This window comes from Triticum urartu, chromosome 3 (genome assembly GCF_003073215.2).
Source record: "Triticum urartu cultivar G1812 chromosome 3, Tu2.1, whole genome shotgun sequence".
NCBI classification, from domain to species: domain Eukaryota; kingdom Viridiplantae; phylum Streptophyta; class Magnoliopsida; order Poales; family Poaceae; genus Triticum; species Triticum urartu.
In genome coordinates this window covers 477,026,948-477,052,292 of record NC_053024.1, presented here as the reverse complement: position 1 = coordinate 477,052,292, position 25,345 = coordinate 477,026,948, and the positions used below count along the sequence as shown (strand labels likewise).

The following is a 25,345-nucleotide window of genomic DNA, read 5'->3' as shown; positions in this document are numbered from 1 at the left end:
CTGCTCGGGGAGGAGGACCGCCGCGGCATCGCAAGAGCGGCCGACAGAATCTGAGAAAGGCGGCCTTGGTTCAAGACATTCCTGCACCTTGGCGCCCAGAATCACCATTAGAGGGACTGCATGAGCAACAATGGAGCTAGGGAATTACCTAGGAGCAAGAACGCACCGGAGAAACGAGATGGTTCAAGGCGGCGTCCAGCGGGCGGGCAGGTCGGAGCTGGAGGCGTGGACGTCGATCCATACTGACGGCTGGCGGATCCCGCTGGTCCCTATGGCTGGTGTTGCAACGGCGAGCAGCGGCGTCCCCAGGAAGCTTGACAAGAAAGGGGATCTAGGGAGGGAGGGAGGTAAAGAGTGAGGTGGTGGAGTGGAGGAGGCCGGGCAAGGGGTTGTGGGCGCATGTCCCTTGGGATGTGACGCTGCTGGACTGACCCAGGTGACCCACTGGTCAGTGGTAAAAGAAGAGGTTGAAAGAAAATAAAAAACAAACAAAATTGATTGGAATACCTCTTTCTCATCTACTACTTCATAAGCTTCTCAGGATTAGCATAATCTAAATGTTTTGGTGCTCAAAACTATACAAAATATCTTGGAAAATTTCATAGATGCTACTACTTATATAATATAAGTAGTATTCTATATTATTGTGTCTAAAATGAAAATTCCAAACAAGAAGAGAGTCACAGTTTGTATTTGTACGATCATGAATAACGCAAGTTTCAATTGCTAAATTTAGATAAAGGTTTTTAGAATAAATTGTGTTCTCTAAGCTTGTCGCATGTAATCCATCAACTAAATGTATTATATTCTTATAAGTGCAACCAGCGCTCAATTTTATTTAATTTGGAATTAACAAGGCGGGTTATACATTATATGTTCTTAATAGCTTTATTTGAATAGCGGGTTTTAACGTAGTTTTTAAAAATTCCAAAAAAATGATCCATTTTTACTAAAAAATATTTTGATTTAGAAATTTACAACAAAAACAAAATCTGTTCAAAAAATGATATTTTTGAGAAATGTTCGAATTTCATAAAACATAACTATTCTTAAAAATGTTCATCTTTTTAATGAAATCGTTAACTTTTATTAAAAATAAGAAAGTTTTCACGTTTAACCTTATCATCGGCGTTTATTAAAATTGGATATAAAAAATGATGCACGATGGCACATAAAGTATTTCACGCTTCTTTTTTTGCCCGGTGCAACGCATTGGCATTTGTACTAGTATATGGTAAAGTGCAGAAAGCTTCTTATACAATACGAAAAAACCAAAAAAGACTATACACATCTAACAGTCCGAACGTCCACGAACCTCCTTCAGCTTTGATTCTGGTTTGCAAAAATTCAGACGTGTGGACCGATCACGCGGACCCAGGAAGTGAGGAACCTTCCCCGCGTCGATCACAATCACATCACATATCAATCAACCCAACCCCCATAATCTCGGGACGCCTGGCCAAGTGAGAAAACCACCCAGTCCCTCCTCGGCCTTTCCGATTCTTGATTGCCCTTTGCCCTAGCTACCTCTCCCCGATGAGATAATCGATCTCGGTAATGGTATCCGCGCCATCCGCCCCTCCCATCCTATCATCAGGTTGGCGTCCGTCCAGCTGCAATACGATCCAGGTCCAGGAGGAGGAGCAGAGGGAGCTGCGATGGTGAAGGACACCTTGTACTACGACACCTTGGGGGTCAGCACTGACGCCGCCGCCGCCGACATCAAGAAGGCGTATTACCTCAAGGTGCGTGTCCAATCCTTCAGCGATCGAATGCTGACGGCTCTTGATTTAACTGTTTGGGTTTCTATATAGGCCAAGATGGTTCACCCGGACAAGAATCCCGGGAACCCCGATGCCGCGCGAAAGTTTCAGGTACATTTTCCGCTCCTGTTCTATTGCGTCAGGAATGCAGAGCCGAAAAAGAAAAGGCTGTGTTCTAAGAAAGGCTATTGCAGTTGTACACGCAAAAATGGTTTTTAGACGACGGAACAAATGACCTGTTCTGGTTTACCAAGACATAAATAAAGCATTGGATCGAACTCTTCTTTGGTGTTAAGGTTTCATAATATTGTACGCATTCCACTTTTGTGAAAAAAGCCTAGTCCCATTGTCTTTGTAATTTAGAGGGTTACTACCTCGGTACGGATACTGATTTATATTGATTAATTATATGGAAGGAATTAGGTGAGGCCTATCAAGTCCTAAGTGATCCTGCGAAAAGGGAGTCTTATGATAAGCGTGGAAAAGAAGGTTTATCCCAGTAAGTCCTGTACTCATTTAGTATTTATATCATACTATATAAATGTATTGAGATATTAAGCTCTACTCTTTTGATATAGTACAACACACAGCAAGCAAATTTTTAAGAAAAAATTAATTGCAACAAAATGTCGATTTAACTTGCATGTGCATTTTATTATCCTGCTGACAGACTTTTAATTGAAGGTGCCACTGAATTTTGATAACGATATTTCAGGGATAATATGATTGATCCAACTACTGTCTTTGGGATGCTTTTTGGGAGTGACTACTTTGAAGATTATGTTGGCCAGCTTGCATTGGCATCCGTGGCTTCCGTGGAGAGTGAGGAAGATTCGGGTAGTCCAGAGGCAAGGGCAAGGATTCAAGAGAAAATAAAGGTTTGCTGCTCTCATAATAGTTAGTTACTCGCTGAAAACTTGCTATTGTTTGACACCAGCACCTTAGTAGCTTCTCTGGACTGCAGTTGTTGCAAACGGAAAGAGAGCAAAAACTTATTCTGAGCCTTAAGAATCGAATTCAACCATACGTCGATGGACAGCAAAAGGAATTTGGCGACTGGGCAAGTGCAGAAGCTGAACGCTTGTCTCAAGCCGGTATCCACATTTTCTTAGAAGCTTAGGAAATTCATTCAAGTTGTGTGGCTCCACATATGCTCATTTCGATACCTACCTTCTCCTGCTATAATTTTTTCTGATTACTTTATGTTTCTAAGGTGTAAAAGAAGTGCTTCTAGGACACTTAATTGCTTAAGTATGTAGCATGACATACAGAAGGCTCACTATCATTCGTTATGAACATGACACGAATCCTATTAGAGCTTCTCAGGGGGTTCATTCGTGTAAAATAATATTTCAGCTTTTGGTGAGGCTATGCTTCACACCATTGGCTACATATATGTTCGACAAGCAGCAAGAGAACTTGGAAAAAGCAAAATGTATATGGGCGTGCCATTCATTGCTGAGTGGGTAAGGGACAAGGGCCACCATGTAAAGTCACAGGTTAATGCAGCTTCAGGTACATCTCAGTATGTTATTTTACCTTGGTCAATTTACTTCCTTTCTGTTAACAATGAGCCTGATCCTATGACAAGCTCTATTATAGGTGCAATTGCTCTGATACAATTACAAGAGGGGATGAAAAAGATTGAGGATGGTGACAACAAGGAAGAGCAGATACTGAAGAGTATTGAGGAGAAAAAGGATGCCATGCTTAATTCTTTGTGGAAAATTAATGTGGTTGACATTGAGTCAACGTTATGGCGTGTCTGTCGAGCAGTAAGCACTGTCCATCTCTGTTCGTTCCTGATGTTTACAGTAGCATGCATGCATGCTTATATTTACTTCTTTCTCTAGTTTTTGAGAGAGAATGCTGTCTCCAAAGATGTTCTCACGTTGCGAGCAAAAGGACTGAAAAAGCTGGGGACAATATTCCAAGTAAGTTATTTTAACCTTGTTACTTCTCCAGGTAGTGTGTTCGGACAGAAATTACAAGCTAATCCAAGTAAAAAAAAAACTCTTTTCGTTTCTGTACTGCTTTGGGAGTTATTTTTTCTGAGTAATCCATGAAGTGGAACTGTGGAAACCACCCCCTGCGTAAAATCTGCTTGGAAGGTATACGTAAATCCTCCTGAATAAGTGCAAGGAAGTTGATATTCTGTAAACCTGTAAAATTTCAAGGTCAAACCCAATTCATTTGATGATAAATATGAAAAAAGCAAACCCTCTCATTGCTCGCCTAGCATCCTCGGGGACACCTAACTGTGTACGCCGCCTCAGGACTGCGTCCGGTAATTTCTGCTCTTCTATCAATGCAAAGATACGCGTGAAAAAAGAAATCACACTATTCGTGTTGAACTGGTCCTTTTGTATGTTTCAAATGCTACTCAATCTGATATTGAAGCTTTGCATTTTTATAGAGTATGAAATCCTATCCCCTAAATATGTTTATGTTTATAGAATATTTAGGACATCTATACGTGGTTTGTATTTCGTTTTTTAAGAAGAGTGGTTTCCACATGATACTTTCCTAGGGTGATATATTTTCCGTTGTGAACTCTTGTCTGTTTCCTCCTTATTTAATGGATGGATGAGGCAAAGTTGTTGCCTCCATTTCAAAATAAAATAAAATACATCACATGTGTAAGGATCAATGTATGGCTGCGGAGAAGCTTGCCTTTCAAATAAATTATTTCACAATTTTTTTCACTGTTGGAAACTAGTTCAAAACTGTTTTTGTCGCTTAAAAAATATTTTTGCCTTCTACTTGCATCACTCCATGTACCTCAAGCAAACACGAGTTCATGACAGATTTATGTGCACACGCTGGAAGTTTGGAATTGAGCTGTGTATTGTACGACTCCCTCCGTCCCAAAATAAATGTCTCAACTTTTAATACGAGGGAGTATGTTTTTGGCCTTTTAATGTTCTTCTGAATTGTTTGTTCGAAGCGCCTTGCAATGGTTTGAGTCGGAACATTTATTAAGGATCAACCTAATTGGTTTTTCAAGTTTATTTAGGTATCAAAACAAATACAGACTTGGACGACATTAGTAGAGGAGCACGCCGTTTTTGATTTATTGGCACTACTCTTAATTACTCCCTCCGTCCCATAATATAAGACGGTTTTTTGGCACTACACTAGTGTCAAAAAACGTCTTACATTATGGGACAGAGGGAGTAACATCTATCTAATTCTTTTAGTCCTCAGTTTTGGTTTTTTACACCTAGCTCAGCGTGCTTGCTTATCTTTTAGTAGTAGTACTAATGTTGCAAAATCATACTGAATAATTTGAAATTACATGATCATTTCCCATGTAAAATCAGGGCGCGAAATCACCCTATCATCGCGAGAACAGCCTGCGTGTTGAACGTCGCACGGCGGAGGAGACGCCGTCGAACTGACCGGGACGGATCCTGTGCCACCGGCGGCCGAGGCTTTTCCCCAGAGCACCGTCGAGAGTCCATGGTGGTTCTTTCTTGTGATCTGTATAAACGCGAGGCATCAGGTCGATTCAGGACATCTTGTTGTGGTAGTACTAATAATATTTCAGGCACTGTCTATTGATCTGATCAGAAAAATATCAGCAAGTATAGATATGGCTGCGATCTGAACTCGAACCGATGGCATGTACTGTATACTCCAACATAATGCGTACAATCAACTTCGGATATTTTGGAATGTGTTCTTTCACTGTTCAACCGGTGCTTCCTTCCAGGTCGGCCCAAAACGTGGCACGCCCGGAGAACACGTGTCGTTCTCCTCAGGTAGACACTGAACTCGTGGCGGCATGCATGCACACGTGGTGCCCCTGTGCTTATCGCCCTGCCGCCCTGCTCCTCGTACATATACGTGCGTTGTGTCGTATATCATGGTGCCACACTGACTTGCAAGCCACCGCCCCAAATTGTGAAACCCCGTCAGAACGAAGCACCGTCGAGAGAAGTAATGGCGGACTACGGTGGAGAGTACGGGCACCCGTACCCGCGCGTCGACGAGTACGGCAACCCAGTGCCGCCGGTCGACCAGTACGGCAACCCCATCCCAAGGGAACCGGGCCAGGTTCCGGCGTACACCTGGGGGGGCGCCGCTCCGCCCTACAGCTCTGCCGGCGCGGGCGCGGTGACGTCGGCCGACTATGGAGCGGGTGTCACGCCGGGCTACGGCCTGAGCGGCGCCGTGCACCCGCAGGAGAGCGTGGTAGGCGGTGCCGTTTTCCCGTCCGGCACGGCGCACACGCACGAGGGCGCGCTAAGCGGCAGCCTCGCCCCTGGCGAGACCACGGCATATGCTTATGAGGGCATGGTCGGCAGTGGCATCGGCACCGGCGACCAGATCCAGCCCACCAAAGAGGGGCACACGACGCTGGGCGAGACTTTGCGGCGCTCCTCCAGCTCTAGCTCCAGCTCGGTACTCCATTTTTCACTCGTTTAATTTGTTCAGCATGTGGGGCTTGATTCGGTCCTAGGAGGACGCGTACTACTTGACTCACTATAACTGGCTAATGGCGTAATGGTTTACGTGTGGTGAGGTGGTGCAGTCGTCCGAGGATGACGGGCAAGGCGGGAGGCAGAGGAAGAAGAAGAGCATGAAGGCGAAGATAAAGGAGAAACTCCCGGGCAGCCACAAGCAGGAGGAGCACAAGGCCGGGCACACGGTGCCACCGGCTGGGACGGGGACGCACGAGAAGAAGGGCATCATGGAGAAGATCAAGGAGAAGCTCCCTGGACATCACTGAGCAACATCAACATCTGCGCGCCTCAGTTGACACGGATTCGCTTCTTGGACCATGTACGACCTAAATTGTCACTCGCTGGTCTGTAATGAGCTCGCTATAGCCTTCTGTATAATGATCAAGGGTATTTCCTTCTGCCTTCTTCGTGTGTGTGATCGGTGTTGATAGTTGTATGAGCTAGATTTGGGGTTGTTCGTGTTGGTGTATGCTTAGAGCTTCTTTAGGACTGCTCTGCTTTTTAAAATTCAGCTCCGTTTCAGAAAACACATCCCAAATAGAGTAGCACACATCCCAAATAGAGTAGCTTCATGATATGCCGTTTAAAAAAACTAAAATTTGAGTACAACTTCCAATTTTTTATGAATCTGAGTACAACTTTCAATTTTTTATGAAGCTTTCCAGTGATGCTTCAAAAACTCTAGAAGCTGAAGTTGCGTGGAAATTACTAAATGGATACCCCTTCGTTTCTTCTTCTCAACCAATCAAATAAATCATTTTTACCAAATTTTCCATTCCTAGATGGAAGCCAAACATTTTATTGGGTAGTGCTACAACTTTCAAATGAAACTGTTCTAAAGTAAATTTAATGATGCGAAACTGATTTTGGTAAAACAGAATAGTCCCAAACAGGCTCTTAATATCTGTGCTACCATACGTGTAGTGCCTTTATACCATTTCTTTTCTTGAAATGTAGTGCCTCTATATACTTTCTCACCCGCTCACCTATAAGGGCGTCTATACTGTCAAAAACGTTTTACAACGCTTTATTTTTGCTTTATTTTTACTCTTAATGTCTTAGTTGGTAATTTCTGTCGGTTAAGTTTCGTCTTATCTATACTGAATTTTTTCGTCCTTACACCCACTTCACCGTGAGCCGCATCAAATCAATAAAAACCTTGTAGTGATCCTCGCACGCAGTCTAGGGTTAACCTCCCGTCGCACCCAAAAAAAGCAGATAAAGAAATCTATGAAAATTAACCAGCGAGGCTCCCCTCAACTCCCTTGACATGCATCTTCCTCGTTCGATCGCCCGGTTCGCTCGGACGCAAACAGACACCCATATCTCCCACATCCTTCTCTTTTCGACCCAACCTGCCTAGGGTTCCCAACCCCCTCGTCCACCGCCGCGCCATGCTACTATTTTCCAAGCGCAGTTTGAACATGCAACTATTTTTGAGTGATTTTGATAATTATTAATAACATGTAATTCATTGAGTTAATGCTATTTCAAGATAAATATTTCAGAAAAGCTTAATAATTGTTATGGGATGAATTAGAAAGTGAACCTATCAAAATGCTAAAGACAAAAGATTGGCTCAACCTCAAAGCACAAGACTTTACATTTTATTTTTAATGATCCAAGATCGCATTGAGTTCATAGAAAAAGCCAATACTATTAAAAAGGGATGAGGTGTTGCTTAATGAGTTATTTGCTCAAAATGCTTAGTGATATGCTCCAAAAATTCTCAACTACTTTCTCATATCCATATATGTCCCAAACCAAAAGTTAAACTCGGCCCCAATGAAACTTTCTATCCGGCGCCACCGAATTCTCTTGACATAGCCACTGCCAGAAACCCTAGTCACTTCGGTCTCACCGATAGGGATCTCGGTCTCACCGAGATGGGATTGCAACCTTTCTGTTTCCCTCCGCAACGTTCCGGTCCAACCGAGATGAGCGATCGGTCCCACCGAGATTGCAATGCAAACTCTCTGTTTCCCTTTCGTAACGTTTCGGTCTAACCGAGATGAGCGAATCGGTCCCATCGAATTTTTCTGACCAACTCTCTATTTTGCTTATTACCAAAATCAGTCCCACCGAGTTTGTGTAATCGGTCTCACCGAGATTACGTTATGCCCTAACCCTAATTGAATCGGTCCCACCGAGTTGACATGTCGGTCCCACAGAAAATCCTAACATTCACATTTTAAACTAAATCGGTCCCCCACGAAGACATATGATGGTGAACTGTTTGTGTGCCAAATATATGTGGATGACATTATCTTCGGCTACACTAACCAAAAATACAGTGATGAGTTTGGACACATGATGCAAGAGCAATATCGGATGTCCATGATGGTGAGCTAAAGTTCTTCCTTGGTCTTCAAATACGGCAGCAAGGCAACGACATCTTCATATCTTAAGAGAAATACCTCAACGACTGCCTGAAGAAGTTTGGAATGCAAGACTGCAAAGTTTACACGACGCCAATGCCAACCCAAAAGTCATCTGGGTCCTGACGTCAATGGTAAAGAGTTCGATCAAAAGGTATACCGCTCCATGATTGGTTCTTTACTTTATTTATGTGCATCTAGGCCAGATATCATGCTTAGTGTTTGCATGTTTGCCCGATTCCAAGCGGCACCAAAGGAATCGCATCACTTAGCTGTGAAGCGAATTCTTCGATATTTGGCTTACACCCCAACACTAGGATTATGGTATCCAAAGGGCTCAGAGTTTGATCTAGTTGGATTATCGGATGTTGATTATGCTCGTGACAAGGTGGATCGCAAGTCTACATCAGGCACATGTCACTTTCTGGGACGATCACTTGTTTGTTGGGCTTCAAAAAAGCAGAACTAGGTATCTCTCTCCACTGCTGAATCTGAATACATTGCTGCTGGATCTTACCGCGCTCAGCTTCTATGGATGAAGCAAACACTCAAAGACTATGGTATCCATCTGAAGCAAGTACCACTCTACTGCGACAATGAAAGCGCCATCAAGATTGCCAACAACCCAGTTCAACACTCAAAGACAAAGCACATTGAAATTCGTCATCACTTTCTCAGAGATCATGTCATGAAGAAAGATATTGATATCATTCGCGTCAACATTGAAGAGCAACTGGCAGATATCTTCACAAAGCCCTTGATGAGAAAAGGTTGCAAGTTGCGGTGTGAGCTAAATATCTTGGAATCCTCAAATGTCCTGTGATCAGGCATACATCCTAACACTTATGCATGTCGATGACTTAGATGTACAACACATGAAGTAACGTATATCTTCAATTAATGAAGACTTACACTCTAAGTGTGAATACATTAACGCGAAATTTGACTTCGGAGCACCACGATAATTGTGCGCCGTGTCTGGGTCTAATACTTCCTATACGGTGGGTAACGCCACCACCAAACTTTTGTTTGGAATTATTTCTATTGGCGTTACATTTGCAAAGTCTTCGCATTTGGTTTATTTTTCATATTAACATGTATTCATGTTTATCTTCACTATATTGATTTGGTCTTATTCGGATATGTTCATATATTAGCATTCTGTCCTATACAGCATTCACTTATAGCTATCTCTTCTCGTTTGAATCTTTTGAACTAAGTGAATGTGATCGGACCCTAACCTCTCTATGCTCCCCTCTCAACAAATCTATCTATCCAAATCATATGCATTCTATTGAAACTGTCGAATGTCTTCTCTGCATCCTTGTCAGTAGAAGATACAGAGACAAACATTAAATCTGTTTTAAATGCTCAATCCTTTTTGCCTGAAACCCGGATAAGCGGGAACGACCACCCGACAATTCAGGCGTGCGTGGGAACATGGAACAACTTCCAATGTGTTGCATGTTCGCCACGTGTCCCTTAGATGTGAACAGCCAGGGGCACCTGCACAATAACGTTGTGCCATCCCTGTCCTTATAAATACACGCCACACCCCAGTCATTATCTCTTCTTCCACTTCTCCTTCTCACACAAACCCTAGCGCCACCGCTAGCGCTCGACGATGCCGGCGACGAAGCGCTTAGCTGCCGTGACCTCACCGACGCCGTCCTAACACCGGCCGCGGACATCGTCTTCTCCGCCGACGCCGTAAGTGTCTTCCGTCGGCAAGTTAGGGCACGGAAGATCGAACTCCTTGGCCTCATCTTCTACTCCGTCTAGCAGTCCTTCATGTGGTAAATAAAACCTCTTTTTACAGTCCTTTTGATCCGATAGATTCATCCTTTTCAACCACAAGTGGTTTCTATCCCTACAAATTTGGATCTATCCAGTTCTGTATCTCATAACATGCCTAGTATATTCACTTATGCTTCACAAAGTAGTTAGATTCCTCACTTGTACTTATTCTTGGATTCATACAAATCCAGAACCAACTCTCATCATATGAGTGAATGTCTTTGCGCTATGAGGTCAATGTCTTCTAAACTGATTTATCTTCAAAATCTTCTGAGAATGCATATGACCTCTTCCCCTTCCCTCGCATCTCTAATGCTGTCATAGGTACATGTCCGTGGGAGAATCCCTTGGTTCTCATAGTCTGCATTCATTGGTAGAGTTCTTACAGAGTCACATCAATTCTCCCGAAGCCAGTTCCTGTCTGACCAGCAGACGGAAGCCTTTGCAAGTTCTGAAGCCATTCAGTCTGAACTTCATGGCAACGGAGAAATCAGTCAGGAAGGGCGGCAGACATCATCGTGGGAACAAAGCTAAGGACCTGCCACCAGTTCTCTATGAGCTATACAAGTCAGATCCTGAAGAGACCTATGGGGAACGCAAGAACCAAATACAATGGATTCGAAGACATTGGGCAGAGGAATGGTTCAAGTACAAATTTTTCACTGACGAATATGCTGAAAAGAATGCCCCTGGGGAGATATTATATACAAAGGTCTTCAGCCCAAGTCGAAGTCCGAAGCCATTTCTCAAGGCTTCTACCCTTGCATGGTCTGTGGACCTCAGCCTGCTAATGCCGACCCATCCTCTCTGTTATGGTGTCGTGAAGACAATCTCTTTAAGCGCAACTTCCAGTTTGCCAAAGAGTCTGCAAAGAAGAACAAGAAGGACCTTGGTCTAGACTTCAACCCGGGTCCATCTGCTCCTCGTGCCGATGGCACCCGTGATGCCGAACCCAATATCATCGGGCCTTTCTACAACCTTGACGGTATCATCTCACACATTGATGTTTGGGGGGCGGCCGTGGTGCACTCTGCAGATGGCATTGATTCTGATGAAGCGCCTGCTCCTCCCATGCCATAGAAGCAGAAGAAACCAAAGCCTCAAAGCCCTCCTCTGCACCAAAAGCTTCACGTGCGAAGCATCTGGCCACTGCACCTCCTGAAGCCAGTGTGCAGTCTGAAGATCTCTCTCGCATCTCCAAGACTGAGAAGAAGAAGAAGCCCATCCAAATTTCTGGTCAAGCACTGACCCCAGCTGCCGTTCTGAGGAACGAGAATGAAGCCATTGATCTATCAAGTGACGACGATCTTGGCGATAATGCTCTTGACACTACAAAAAAATACACTTCCGTGATGATACGTGTCTGTCACAGTAGGTCGCGTTTTTTGTCATGCATGTACATCCATGACAAATTTATGACAGAATCAAGATAGTCATACTTGTGCTGTCGTAGAAGTGTTCCATGACATTACCAAAATTATCATCACGGAAGTGTCCACTTCCATGACGATAAATCGCGCGTCACAGAAGTGCTTTCGTCAAGGGTGACCGACACGTGGCATCCACCGTAATGGAACGCCGTTAAGCTATCAGGTCGGGTTTTGGATCTGATAACCCGTTAACAGCCCCGACCAATGAGGATTTTCCACGTGTAAAATCATCATTGGCTGGAGGAAACACGTGTCGGCTCATCGTTGGGACAGATGTCATGCGCTCATTGGACTGAAGGCGCCTATGATACGGCGACACGTGGCACGGCCCAACAGAGGCCCATTCCTGTGAAAAGGCCGGCATGTTTGACTTGGTCAAAAGGTGGCGGGCCGGCCCACGGAAAGCCTGTTAACGGCATGTTCGCATATAGACCATTTACAACCCGCTAACCCAAGGCCCGTTACGCCCTATCCGAATTAGGCCCAGTAGCGTCATCTGGGTTGTCCAATATGATTCAGCCCGTTTTAACTTCCGGCCCATGTGTGGCCTATGACTTCTTTCGGCCTATATGAGGACCTTTGTAACTCTTGGCCCATTAACGGCCCGTGGTGAAACTGGCCCGTAATGAACAGTGTATCACTTTATACCCATTAACAGCCCGTTATTCCATTGGGCTGTTTCCAGCCCAAGTTATCTTTCGGCCTTCTCAGGCCCCATTGATTCTTGGGCTCATTTGCAGCATTCGGTTACATACGGCCCATTACTGTCATTTCCTGCTTGTGGGCCAAATTCAGCCCGTCGTTACAGTCGGCCCGTTTGCGGACCGTTAATACGTTGGGCCGTTTTCATGTAAAAAAACCTGTTGGGCTATTTTCATAGAGTTATCAAATATGGCCTATTAACGTCCCGTTATGGTCCATGAATAGTACGACCCATGATTGGCGAAATGATGATACGCCCCGTAGAAGGCTCATGGATCCTACGGCCCGTATGAGGCCCATGGATAGTATGGCCCGTAGAAGGCCCATGGATCGTACAGCCCGTAGAAGGCCCATGGACCCTATGGCCCGTAGAAGGCCCATGGACCCTAAGGCCCGTATAGAAGGCCGATGGATCCTAAGGCCGGACAAAGGCCCATGGATCATACGGCCTGCAGGAGGCCTATGGTTACAACAGTCCATGTGTTGCCATGATTATTTTGGCCTAGTTACCAAAAATAGGCTATTGTGGCCACTAGAAAAAAACAGAAAAAGAACAGGAGTGACTACAAGCAAACAACTAAACAAGACAATAAGGAAATAAATAAGCAAGCAATTAACGCTAGCCTATTACCGCTATTACACATATTACATCCACTAGGCATCAAAGTTCGCCACCAGTGCAAATATAGGGAACAAAGCAGCACATTACATACACTGGTCGTCAAAATTGGCTACCAGTGCAAATAAATGCGGCAGCAAAACAAGAGCATAACTGAAACAACTTCAGAAGAGCTCAAGAAACATTATCCTGAGTATCCACCATGCTGGCAATAAGCTTAGAAAGCTGATTAGCTTTGTCCTGTTTGGCGCTAAAATCCTCCAACGCTTGCTGTTGCACCAGAAAGTATGCATCTGAATGCTCCAGGGACTTCCGCAGTCCTTCCGCTTCTTGTCGCAGCACAGCTGGTCGATGTCTTTCAGCTTGTAGTTGAGACTCAAGAAATCGAACTGATTCAGACAGTGAGTTTGAATAGCTTGTGCAAGCGGTAGTGGCTAGTAACTCGAACACTAAACCAAGACAGGACTTTGGGGTTGTCTCGCTGTCTTCAAGATACTCTTCCTTAGCTGTTTTATCAGCTTTGTTGGAGACCAACAAGGATGTGTCACTATCCTGAACCTTATCTGCATTACTTCCTTTACCATTGCTTAATAAGGCACTCTTCCCCAATATTCTGTCAGCATTCTAAAAGAATAAACAAGCAGACACATAACAAGTTTAGCATGTACTAGTATATGAAACTCATTTCGGTGAACCGGTTCATTAGTAAGGTGGACAGGATTAAACTACCAAGTCTTCTATTGCCAAGTACTAGTACATAATAAAAGCATCAGACAAACATGTATCAATGTCCTATGGTCACTGCATTGTCTTGCCAGATCAAAATAGAGACACAGTTCAAATCATATCAGTTCAAGACAAAGCAGCAGTGAAAGAATACAAAGCGTGGGAAACTACACGGCACAGCAAGATTTCAGATGGGTACCACGGGTCTACATGTACAATAACACTATTGGCTCTATTGTGATGCTAGTAATGTGCATGATATGAAAGTCAACTGTATACACAATTGAAATTGAAATCAACAGAGCTATTGATAAGAGCAAACCTGTTAAAGAAACATGCGTGAACATACCTGCTGTGCCATTGGAGTTTCGATTGGATCCTTCAATTTAAAAATAAGTTTGTATGTGTAAATACAGTGATACAAGAGCAAATCAATCATAGTTAAAAAAGGCGCGTCTAAGCGAGCGCTTAAGCGCGCCTAGGCTCTAGGCGTTGGCAAAACACATGCACATAACTACGCATAATCTGTGCATAATTGCGCATAAGCATGCGCTTTGGTCAGTAAAGCGCAAGGCGGTGGCAAAACGCACAATTAACGCCTAACACTTTTTTGAACTATGATAGTAATGGAATCTTAAATTAGAACAATTGTTCTTCAGGTTTAGGCACTTGTTCTACATGAACAGAGTACAGTAAGATGCAAGAATATAATACTTAAAAATAGAAAATGAGCTCATAGACCTTACCACATTCTTGGTTCGGGACCAGTACAGAACAAGGCGTTCCCAGTCATCGTCCAGTAAATGTGTCTCAGGAGAACGTAAGGGAATTTGATGAGTTTGTTTGCCGGTGACGTACGTTTTCTTCAGGTAATTCTGATACGCACTCTTGAAGATAGCAGAGGTATTAGCACAGGTTACCTCATCCTGAGTTTCCAAATCGGTCCTTCTCTATAGAGAAAAATGGGAAAATTGGGTGTATTATAACCATCATGGAGGTAGGATGTATGGGACGAAGCAAAGTCATTGCCATGAATAACATTACTTACACATAACTCCTGGACAAACACCTGCAACTGGCATTTTCCTTCATCTTCAGTATAATATTTCCAAGATGGGAAGATACGCACATACGATTTAACAACATCAAATGCGACAAATGCTAAACTACGACTAGCTGATTGTGCTTCCGCCACAGGAATAGGCGTACTAACTGGTGGAGTTGGGGGTTCGCCGTGATAGTACTGGCCCTTTGGGCACTAGAGCTGCCTTACTAACTGATCTTGTTTGGGAGCTCTGTGGTGGAGATGGTGTTGTGTCAACAGGAACTGGGTTACTATCAGCTAGGGTTGGGGTTAGATTGGGTGAAGCTGGTTCTCAGTCCATCGTAGTAGGAGTACAATCTGCGAGAGTTTGGGTTATGTGTGGTAGGGCTGGTTCTTGTGCATGTACAACCGGGGTGCTATCTCCACCAAGAGGTAGCACTGTTTTATTTGAAGACCGTGTTTTTAGTCCGCTAGATACTGGCATCACCCGCTCCAATTCAAATGGCTGATAAATAGGAAACATAGTTAATGTACAGACATTGTATGAGAGATAGATGCAATAGATAGTGTGGAAAAAAGAGGGCATGAAATAGTTGACATGTATATTGTTTAACTAAAACGGATATCATAACATAGTTTCACATATATGATGTCTATCTAAACTGGATAGCATAGCATAACATAATTCAAAGACATGATGAATAACTAAACAGGATCGCATGACATAATTCACCTACATGTTATCTAAGTAATCAGGATCGCATCATTTAATTCACATATGTGATTTATATGCTAAACAGAGGGCATTCGATATGATGTCTGAACTAAGAGCATGGTGTTGAATATTGTGTATGATGTCTAAACTATGCAATGCAAGACACCGTATGCATGATATGAGCAGTATAACCATGCCAAGTTAGAGCATACACCTCAGTGGGGGAATAGGACTGATCATCTGTCTCTGAATCCATCTCTGAGGAGCTATCGGGACCCAACAAGAGATCTGCTTCGACAGGTAGCACTGTCTGCTCTGAAGGCCTTGTTTTCACTCTAGATTTTTCCATCTCCCACCCAAATGGCTGATTCACAGGAAGAGTACTTTAATGTACAAACATTGTCGACAAATGGAAATGTAATGAAGAAAAGGATGGGCAAGATATCAAATATATGATGCCTGGTTAAACAGGATGGCATTGCACATTTCACATATATTATGGCTGGCTAAAAGACATGAGACCGCATAATTCCCATATATGATATAGAAACTAAACAGGTGGCATTACAGAACATGTCTAAACTAAGCAGATGACATATATGATGTCAAAAGTAGGCACTGCAAGGCAACATATGCATGATATGACTAACATCATCATGCCAAGGTAGAGCAAACACCTTGGGGGTAAAAAGGAGTGGTCAACGGCGTCTGAATCCACCTCAGAACAGATATCTTCCTCTGGATTACAATCTGGAGAGGGGTGGGGAGGGTTTGCCATTGAACCCACCATGGAGCGATGTCTGCATGACATTGTATTGCCGCGCAAAACTCTTCTCTTTTTCTCAACATGTTTAGCATGACTGTGTACAATATCTGACATGCATACGAAAAAAATATGGTGAGATTATGTAAGGAGAGCATGCAGAAATTTAGAGTGATGGTAACAACTAGTGGATCGATGTTTTTCTATTGAACCAAAATAGCCCTAATGGATCGACGTGAATGTATAGTAATAAGTGATGCAACAAGTGTACAACCTCTTTGCCGTAGCCGTGTCGACCTCAGCATCATTGAGTTGGTCGCTGAAGCAGTTGAGGCAGAGGTGGCTATCGGAGGTGTGGAGGAAGATCTAAGGAATCTGTAGACGGCGTCTAGGGCACTGCTCTGTTGTGATGGATCATTCTGTCGTTGGAGCAACTCCGGTGAGCCGTAAGACGTCAAGGCTGAAGCAGCACAAGACAGACATCATCAATCTCAAGTGGAATTCTAATAGCATCTCCAATAGATGATGTAAAATGGATGTAAAATTAACATCACCCAAAACCACCTGACTACAACAGATGAGGTAAAAACTGTTGACTCTGAACTTAACTGTCGAAACTGAAATTCACTGTGGAATCTGAATGCTACTGTCGAAACTGAACGCAATGGTAGCAGAGAGGCACTTGACATGTAGTTTAGGGAGGGCCTGCAGTTCATCTTCAACCTGCACCCCCATGAGCCGCCAGCCACCACCGGTCGAACCGCCGGCCCCAGCGCCGCCTCAAAACAACTCGCCACCGCCGCCCCAGCAAGCCCTCTAGGCCCCCCGGCCCCACCCTGAACCCTAAGATAGATAGTGGGGTACCTCTCCGGCGAGCCCCGTCCCCGCTGCGGGTGGTTCTTCCTTAACTCCGGCGAGCCCTCCCAACCCCTGAAAATCGACTGACCCAAAAATCGACTTAGTCGACTGAAGTGTGGCTTAATCGGAGCAGAGCAGCAGCACGAGCGAGGAGGAGAGCAGCAGCAGCAGTTGGGCGAGCGAGCGATCGAGTGAGAGCCGGAGCAGCAGCAGCAGCGTGAGCGAGCGAGCGAGAGCCGGAGCAGCAGCAGCAGATCCGGCTAGTATGGCCACCGCCGCCGAAGGGGCCTCACACTGGGGGAGAGCCGCCGTGGAGATGTTGCCCGCAGCGCCGGCTTCAAGGTAGCCGCTCCATGGGGGTGCGGGATGGAGCACCGTCGGCGCCGGGAGGTCGAGTTAAGGAGAAGGTGCGATGCGATGAGTGTACATCCTCTTTGGTGGAGCCGAGTAGGCCTCGGCTTCGTCCGAGGAGTCGGTGAGGATGTTGCGGTTCCGGTGGAGCAGGTTAAGGCGGCGCTGTGGGGATGGAGCAGCCGTGATAGACGAGGCAATCGTCGGAGCAGCTCCTTGGAGGTGGAGGACGGGGCGGCTGAACCGGCGGGACGACGAGATGGACGACGGATCCTCATCTGGGGAGGTGCACGAGGAACATCGAGCTGTTGCGGTGGACGACGTCGTCGGGGAAGAGGCTCCGGCTAGGCAGCAGTGACGTCGCGGACGGATGAGGGTGGGGTTTCGCGGCTGGAGCGGAGAGGTTATGGCGGCTTGGGATTTCGAATGGCGAAAAGGGGGCGATGGGAGGGGGTGAAGCATGACTTAGGGATGCGCTTGTCCAAAATATAGGGTGTGTTACAAAAGTACCCCCCACGATTTGAACTAGCGGCCCTTTCAGCTCAGGGTTAGAAGGGGGATTTCGCGTGTCGGTATTTGGCAGCTGGAGGGAGTTTTCGCGCACGGTGTAATTTCGGGATAGCAAGGCGCGGGTTGTGAAGGCACCAGTTTTGGGAGCACGATATCTGAATTTTCAGGATATAACAAGACGCAGGTTGAATTTTAGGGACAAGCCTAACATGTAGTAATATTGTACTTGTACGTATCAAATCAATTCGCACTTCCCTCAACCAAAAAGAAAACGAAAAAAATAAAACTATTCACACCACACAAAGAGAGAGTCTTGCCCCGTTTTACTATACAAATGCTATTCAAAGCTACTCCCTCCTTCCATCTATATAGGGCCTAATGCGTTTTTCGATGCTAACTTTTACCAAATATTAGGGCAATGATATACACCGTTAAATTCGTCTGTGAAAGGTTCTTTCAATGATATAATTTTCACATTGTGCATGTCATGTACTATTAATCTTTTCAATAGTCAAAGGCGGTCTTAAAAATCTCATTACGCCCTATATAGATGGAAGGAGGGAGTATGAATCCATGTTATGTCCGATTAAATTTTTTCGCTTGCTGTATATGTTGGGGAACGTAGCAATAATTCAAAATTCAAAATTTTCCTACGTGTCACCAAGATCTATCTATGGAGTCATCTAGCAACGAGGGAGGAGTGGATCTACATACCCTTGTAGATCGCGCGAAGCGTTCAAGAGAACGGGGTTGATGGAGTCGTACTCGTCGTGATCCAAATCACCGATGATCCTAGCGCCGAACGGACGGCACCTCCGCGTTCAACACACGTACGAGCGACGTCTCCTCCTTCTTGATCCATGATCCAGCAAGGGGGGAGGAGAGGTTGATGGAGATCCAGCAGCACGACGGCGTGGTGGAAGTAGCGGGATTCCAACAGGGCTTCGCTAAGCGCTGCGGGAGGAGGGAGATGTGTCACGGGAGGGAGAGGGAGGCGCCAGGCCTTAGGTATGGTTGCTCCTCCTTTTCCCCACTATATATAGGGCCAAGGGAGAGGGGGGAGGCGCAGCCCTTGCCCCTTCCTCCAAGGAAGGGTGCGGCCAAGGGGGGGAGGAGTCCATCCTCCCCAAGGCACCTCGAAGGTGCCTTCCCCCTTTAGGACTCTCCCCTTTTTTCTCTCTCTTGGCGCATGGGCCTCTTGGGGCTGGTGCCCTTGGCCCATATAGGCCAAGGCACACCCCCTACAGCCCATGTGCCCCCCCGGGGCAGGTGGCCCCACCCGGTGGACCCCCGGGACCCTTCCGGTGGTCCCGGTACAATACCGGTGACCCCGAAACTTGTCCCGATGGCCGAAATAGCACTTCCTATATATAATTCTTTACCTCCGGACCATTCCGGAACTCCTCGTGACGTCCGGGATCTCATCCGGGACTCCGAAAAACTTTCGGATTACCGCATACTAATATCTCTATAACCCTAGCGTCACCGAACCTTAAGTGTGTAGACCCTACGGGTTCGGGAAGCATGCAGACATGACCGAGACGTTCTCCGGTCAATAAGCAACAGCGGGATCTGGATACCCATGTTGGCTCCCACATGTTCCACGATGATCTCATCGGATGAACCACGATGTCAAGGACTTAATCAATCCCGTATACAATTCCCTTTGTCTAGCGGTATTGTACTTGCCCGAGATTCGATCGTCGGTATCCCTATACCTTGTTCAATCTCGTTACCGGCAAGTCTCTTTACTCGTTCCGTAACACATCATCCCGTGATCAACTCCTTGATCACATTGTGCACATTATGATGATGTCCTACCGAGTGGGCCCAGAGATACCTCTCCATTTACACGGAGTGACAAATCCCAGTCTCGATTCGTGCCAACCCAACAGACACTTTCAGAGATACCTGTAGTGCACCTTTATAGTCACCCAGTTACGTTGTGACGTTTGGTACACCCAAAGCATTCCTACGGTATCCGGGAGTTGCACAATCTCATGGTCTAAGGAAATGATACTTGACATTAGAAAAGCTTTAGCATACGAACTACACGATCTTTTTGCTAGGCTTAGGATTGGGTCTTGTCCATCACATCATTCTCCTAATGATGTGATCCCGTTATCAATGACATCCAATGTCCATGGTCAGGAAACCGTAACCATCTATTGATCAACGAGCTAGTCAACTAGAGGCTTACCAGGGACATGGTGTTGTCCATGTATCCACACATGTATCTGAGTTTCCTATCAATACAATTATAGCATGGATAATAAACGATTATCATGAACAAGGAAATATAATAATAACTAATTTATTATTGCCTCTAGGGCATATTTCCAACAGTCTCCCACTTGCACTAGAGTCAATAATCTAGTTCACATAGCCATGTGATTAACACTCACAGGTCACATCGCCATGTGACAAACATCCAAAGAGTTTACTAGTGTCACTAAACTAGTTCACATCATCTATGTGATTAACACTCAATGAGTTCTGGGTTTGATCATGTTGCTTGTGAGAGAGGTTTTAGTCAACGGGTCTGAACCTTTCAGATCCGTGTGTGCTTTACAAATCTCTATGTCATCTCCTAGATGTAGCTACCACGTTCTATTTGGAGCTATTCCAAATAACTGTTCTACTTGGAGCTATTCCAAATTGTTGCTCCATTATACGTATCCGGCATCTCTACTCAGAGCTATCCGGATAGGTGTTAAGCTTGCATCGACGTAACCCTTTACGACGAACTCTTTTACCACCTCCATAATCGAGAAAATTCCTTAGTCCACTAGTTACTAAGGATAACTTTGACCGCTGTCCTGTGATCCATTCTTGGATCACTCTTGTACCCCTTGACTGACTCATGGCAAGGCACACTTCAGGTGCGGTACACAGCATAGCATACTGTAGAGCCTATTTCTTAAGCATAGGGGACGACCTTCGTCCTTTCTCTCTATTCGACCGTGGTCGAGCTTTAAGTCTTAACTTCATACCTTACAACTCAGGCAAGAACTCCTTCTTTGACTGATCCATCTTGAACACCTTCAAGATCATGTCAAGGTATGTGCTCATTTGAAAGTACTTTTAAGCGTTTTGATCTATCCTTATAGATCTTGATGCTCAATGTTCAAGTAGCTTAATCCAGGCTTTCCATTGAAAACACTTTCCAAATAACCCTATATGCTTTCCAGAAATTCTACGTCATTTCTGATCAACAATATGTCAACATATACTTATCAGAAAATTTATAGTGCTCCCACTCACTTCTTTGGAAATACAAGTTTCTCATAAACTTTGTATAAACCCAAAATCTTTGATCATCATCAAAGCATACATTCCAACTCCGAGATGCTTACTCCAGTCCTTAGAAGGATTGCTGGAGCTTTGCATACTTATTAGCATCTTTCAGGATTGACAAAAACCTTCCGGTTGTATCATATACAACCTTTCCTCAAGAAAATCGTCGAGGAAACAATGTTTTGACATCCTATCTGCAAGATTTCATAAATAATGCAGTAATCGCTAATATAATTCCAACAGACTCTTAGCATCGCTACGAGTGAGAAAGTCTCATCGTAGTCAACTCCTTGAACTTGTCAGAAAACATCTTAACGACAAGTCGAGCTTTCTTAATGGTGACATTTACCATCATTGTCCGTCTTCCTTTTAAACCCATCTGTACTCAACAGCCTTACGACCATCAAGTAGTTCTTCCAAAGTCTACACTTTGTTTTATATATGGATCCTCTCTCGGATTATATGGCCTCGAGCCATTTATCGGAATCCAGGCCCACCATCGCTTCTCCATAGCTCGTAGGTTCACTGTTGTCTAGCAACATGACTTCCAAGACAGGATTACGTACCACTCTGAAGTAGTGCGCATCCTTGTCATCCCACGAGGTTTGGTAGTGACTTGATCTGAAGTTTCATGATCACTATCATAAGCTTCCACTTCAATTGGTGTAGGTGCACAGGAACAACTTCCTGTGCCCAGCCACACACTAGTTGAAGAGACGGTTCAATAACCTCATCAAGTCTCCACCATCCTTCCACTCAATTCTTTCAAGAGAAACTTTTCCTCGAGAAAGGACCCGATTCCAGAAACAATCCCTTATTGCTTTCGGATCTGAGACAGGAGGTATACCCAACTGTTTTGGGTGTCCTATGAAGATGCATTTATCCCCTTTGGGTTCGAGCTTATCAACCTGAAACTTTTTCACATAAGCGTCGCAGCCCCAAACTTTTAAGAAATGACAGCTTAGGTTTCTCTAAACCATAGTTCATACGGTGTCATCTCATCGGAATTACGTGGTGCCCTATTTAAAGCGAATGTGGTTGTCTCTAATGCCTAACCCATAAACTATCGTGGTAATTCGATAAGAGACATCATGGTATGCATCATATCCAAATAGGGTGCAGTTATGATGTTCGGACACACCATCACACTATGGTGTTCCAGGCTGTATTAGTTGTGAAACAATTTCCACAATGTCTTAATTCTGTGCCAAACTCGTAATTCAGATATTCATCTCTATGATCATATCATAGACATTTTATCCTCTTGTCACGATGATCTTTCAACTTCACCCTGAAATTACTTGAACCTTTCAATAATTCAGACTCGTGATTCATCAAGTAAATATACTCAACATTTACTCAAATCATCTGTGAAGTAAGAACATAACGATATCCACTACATGCCTCAGCACTCATTGGACTGCACACATCAAAATGTATTACTTCCAACAAGTTGCTTTCCAGTTCCATTTTACTGAAACCGAGGCTTTCAGTCATCTTGCCCATGTGGTATGATTTGCATGTCTCAAGTGATTCAAAATCAAGTGAGTCCAAATGGTCCATTCGCATGGAGTTTCTTCATGCATATCTACCAACAAACATGGTTCGCATGTCTCAATCCTTTCAAAAATGAGTGAGTCCAAAGATCCATCAACATGGAGCTTCTTCATGCGTTTTATACCGATATGACTTACGTGGCAGTGCCACAAGTAGGTGGTACTATCATTACTATCTTTTGGCATGAACATGTGTATCACTACGATCGAGATTCAATAAACCATTCATTATAGGTGTAAGACCATTGAAGGTATTATTCAAATAAACAGAGTAACCGTTATTCTCCTTAAATGAATAACCATATTGCGATAGACATAATCCAATCATGTCTATGCTCAACGCAAACACCAATCTCGATGGTAGAGGGAGCGTGCGATGCTTGATCATATCAACATTGGAAACACTTCCAACACATATCGTTAGCTCACCTTTAGCTAGTCTCCGTTTATTCCGTAGCTTTTATTTCGAGTTACTAACACTTAGCAACCGAACCGGTATCTAATACCCTGGTGCTACTAGGAGTACTAGTAAAGTACACATCAACACATTGTATATCCAGTATACTTCTATCGACCTTGCCAGCCTTCTCATCTACCAACTATCTAGGGTAATTCTGCTCCAGTGGTTGTTCCCCTTATTACAGAAGCACTCAGTCTCGGGTTTGGCTTCAACCTTGGGTTTCTTCAGTAGAGCAGCAGCTGAATTGCCGTTTCATGAAGTATCCCTTTGTTCCCTTACCCTTCTTGAAACTAGTGGTTTCACTAACCATCAACAATTGATGCTCCTTCTTGATTTCTACTTTCGCGGTGTCAAACATCGCGAATATCTCAGGGATCATCATATATGTCCCTGATATATTATAGTTCATCACGAAGCTCAAGCAGCTTGGTGGTAATGACTTTGGAGAACCATCACTATTTCATCTGGAAGATCAACTCCCACTCGATTCAAGCGATTGTTGTACTTAGAAAATCTGAGCACAAGCTCAACAATTGAGCTTTTCTCCCTTAGTCTGCAGGCTAAGAAAACCGTCGGAGGTCTTATACCTCTTGACATGGGCACGAGCCTGAAATCCCAATTTCATCCCTCGAAACATCTCATATGTTCCGCGACATTTCAAAAACGTCTTCGGTGCCTCAACTCTAAACCGTTTAACTGAACTATCACGTAGTTATCAAAACGTGTATGTCAGATGTTCGCAACATCCACAGACAACGTTCGAGGTTCAGCACACTGAGTGGTGCATTAAGGACATAAGCCTTCTATGAAGCAATGAGGACAATCCTCAGTTTACGGACCTAGTCCGCATAATTTCTACTATCAACTTTCAACTAAATTTTCTCTAGGAACATGTCTAAACAGTAGAACTGAAGCGCGAGCTACGACATAATTTGCGAAGATCTTTTGACTATGTTCAGGATAATTAAGTTCATCTTATGAACTCCCACTCAGATAGACATCCCTCTAGTCATCTAAGTGATTACATGATCCGAGTCAACTAGGCCGTGTCCGATCATCACGTGAGACGTACTAGTCAACATCGGTGAACATCTTCATGTTGATCGTATCTTCTATACGACTCATGCTCGACCTTTCGGTCTTCTGTGTTCCGAGGCCATGTCTGTACATGCTAGGCTCGTCAAGTCAACCTAAGTGTTTGCATGTGTTCCGAGGCCATGTCTGTACATGCTAGGCTCGTCAACACCCGTTGTATTCGAACGTAAGAATCTATACACCCAATCATCACGTGGTGCTTCGAAACTACGAACTGTCGCAACGGTGCACAGTTAGGGGGAACACTTTCTTGAAATTTTAATGAGAGATCATCTTATTTACTACCGTCGTTCTAAGCAAATAAGATGTATAAACATGATAAACATCACATGCAATCAAATAATAGTGACATGATATGGCCAATATCATATAGCTCCTTTGATCTCCATCTTGTGGCTCCATGATCATCATCGTCACCGGCATGACACCATGATCTCCATCATCATGATCTCCATCATCGTGTCTCCATGAAGTTGTCACGTCATCTATTACTTCTACTACTACAGCTAATGGTTAGCAATAAAGTAAAGTAATTACATGACGTTTATGTTGACACGCAAGTCATAAATAAATTAAGACAACTCCTATGGCTCCTGCCGGTTGTCATACTCATCGACATGCAAGTCGTGATTCCTATTACAAGAACATGATCAATCTCATACATCACATATATCATTCATCACATCCTTTTGGCCATATCACATCACATAGCATACCCTGCAAAAACAAGTTAGACGTCCTCTAATTGTTGTTTGCATGTTTTACGTGGCTGCTATGGGTTTCTAGCAAGAACGTTTCTTACCTACGCAAA

General features: G+C 44.3%; 2 protein-coding genes across 3 annotated transcripts; both read left to right on the top strand.

Annotated features, from left to right (window-relative positions):
• The first annotated feature begins 1,332 nt into the window (after positions 1-1,332).
• Positions 1,333-5,424, top strand: LOC125548517 (chaperone protein dnaJ 10-like). The gene is made up of 9 exons (XM_048712101.1): positions 1,333-1,745; positions 1,815-1,874; positions 2,180-2,262; positions 2,479-2,641; positions 2,728-2,857; positions 3,120-3,278; positions 3,366-3,538; positions 3,617-3,697; positions 5,087-5,424. The coding sequence occupies exons 1-9, from the start codon at positions 1,659-1,661 to the stop codon at positions 5,162-5,164; spliced, it is 1,014 nt and encodes a 337-aa protein (XP_048568058.1). The 5' UTR covers positions 1,333-1,658; the 3' UTR covers positions 5,165-5,424.
• Positions 5,425-5,642: 218 nt separating this feature from the next.
• LOC125548515 (dehydrin Rab25-like) lies at positions 5,643-6,634 on the top strand. Of its 2 annotated transcripts, none has more exons than XM_048712100.1 (2): positions 5,643-6,170; positions 6,301-6,634. In XM_048712100.1, exons 1-2 carry the CDS (start codon positions 5,709-5,711, stop codon positions 6,496-6,498), a joined length of 660 nt encoding a protein of 219 aa, XP_048568057.1. In that variant the 5' UTR covers positions 5,643-5,708; the 3' UTR covers positions 6,499-6,634. The 2 variants fall into 2 exon arrangements, with proteins under 2 accessions (XP_048568057.1, XP_048568056.1); XM_048712099.1 differs by having other exon boundaries at positions 6,292-6,634.
• Positions 6,635-25,345: the final 18,711 nt, after the last annotated feature.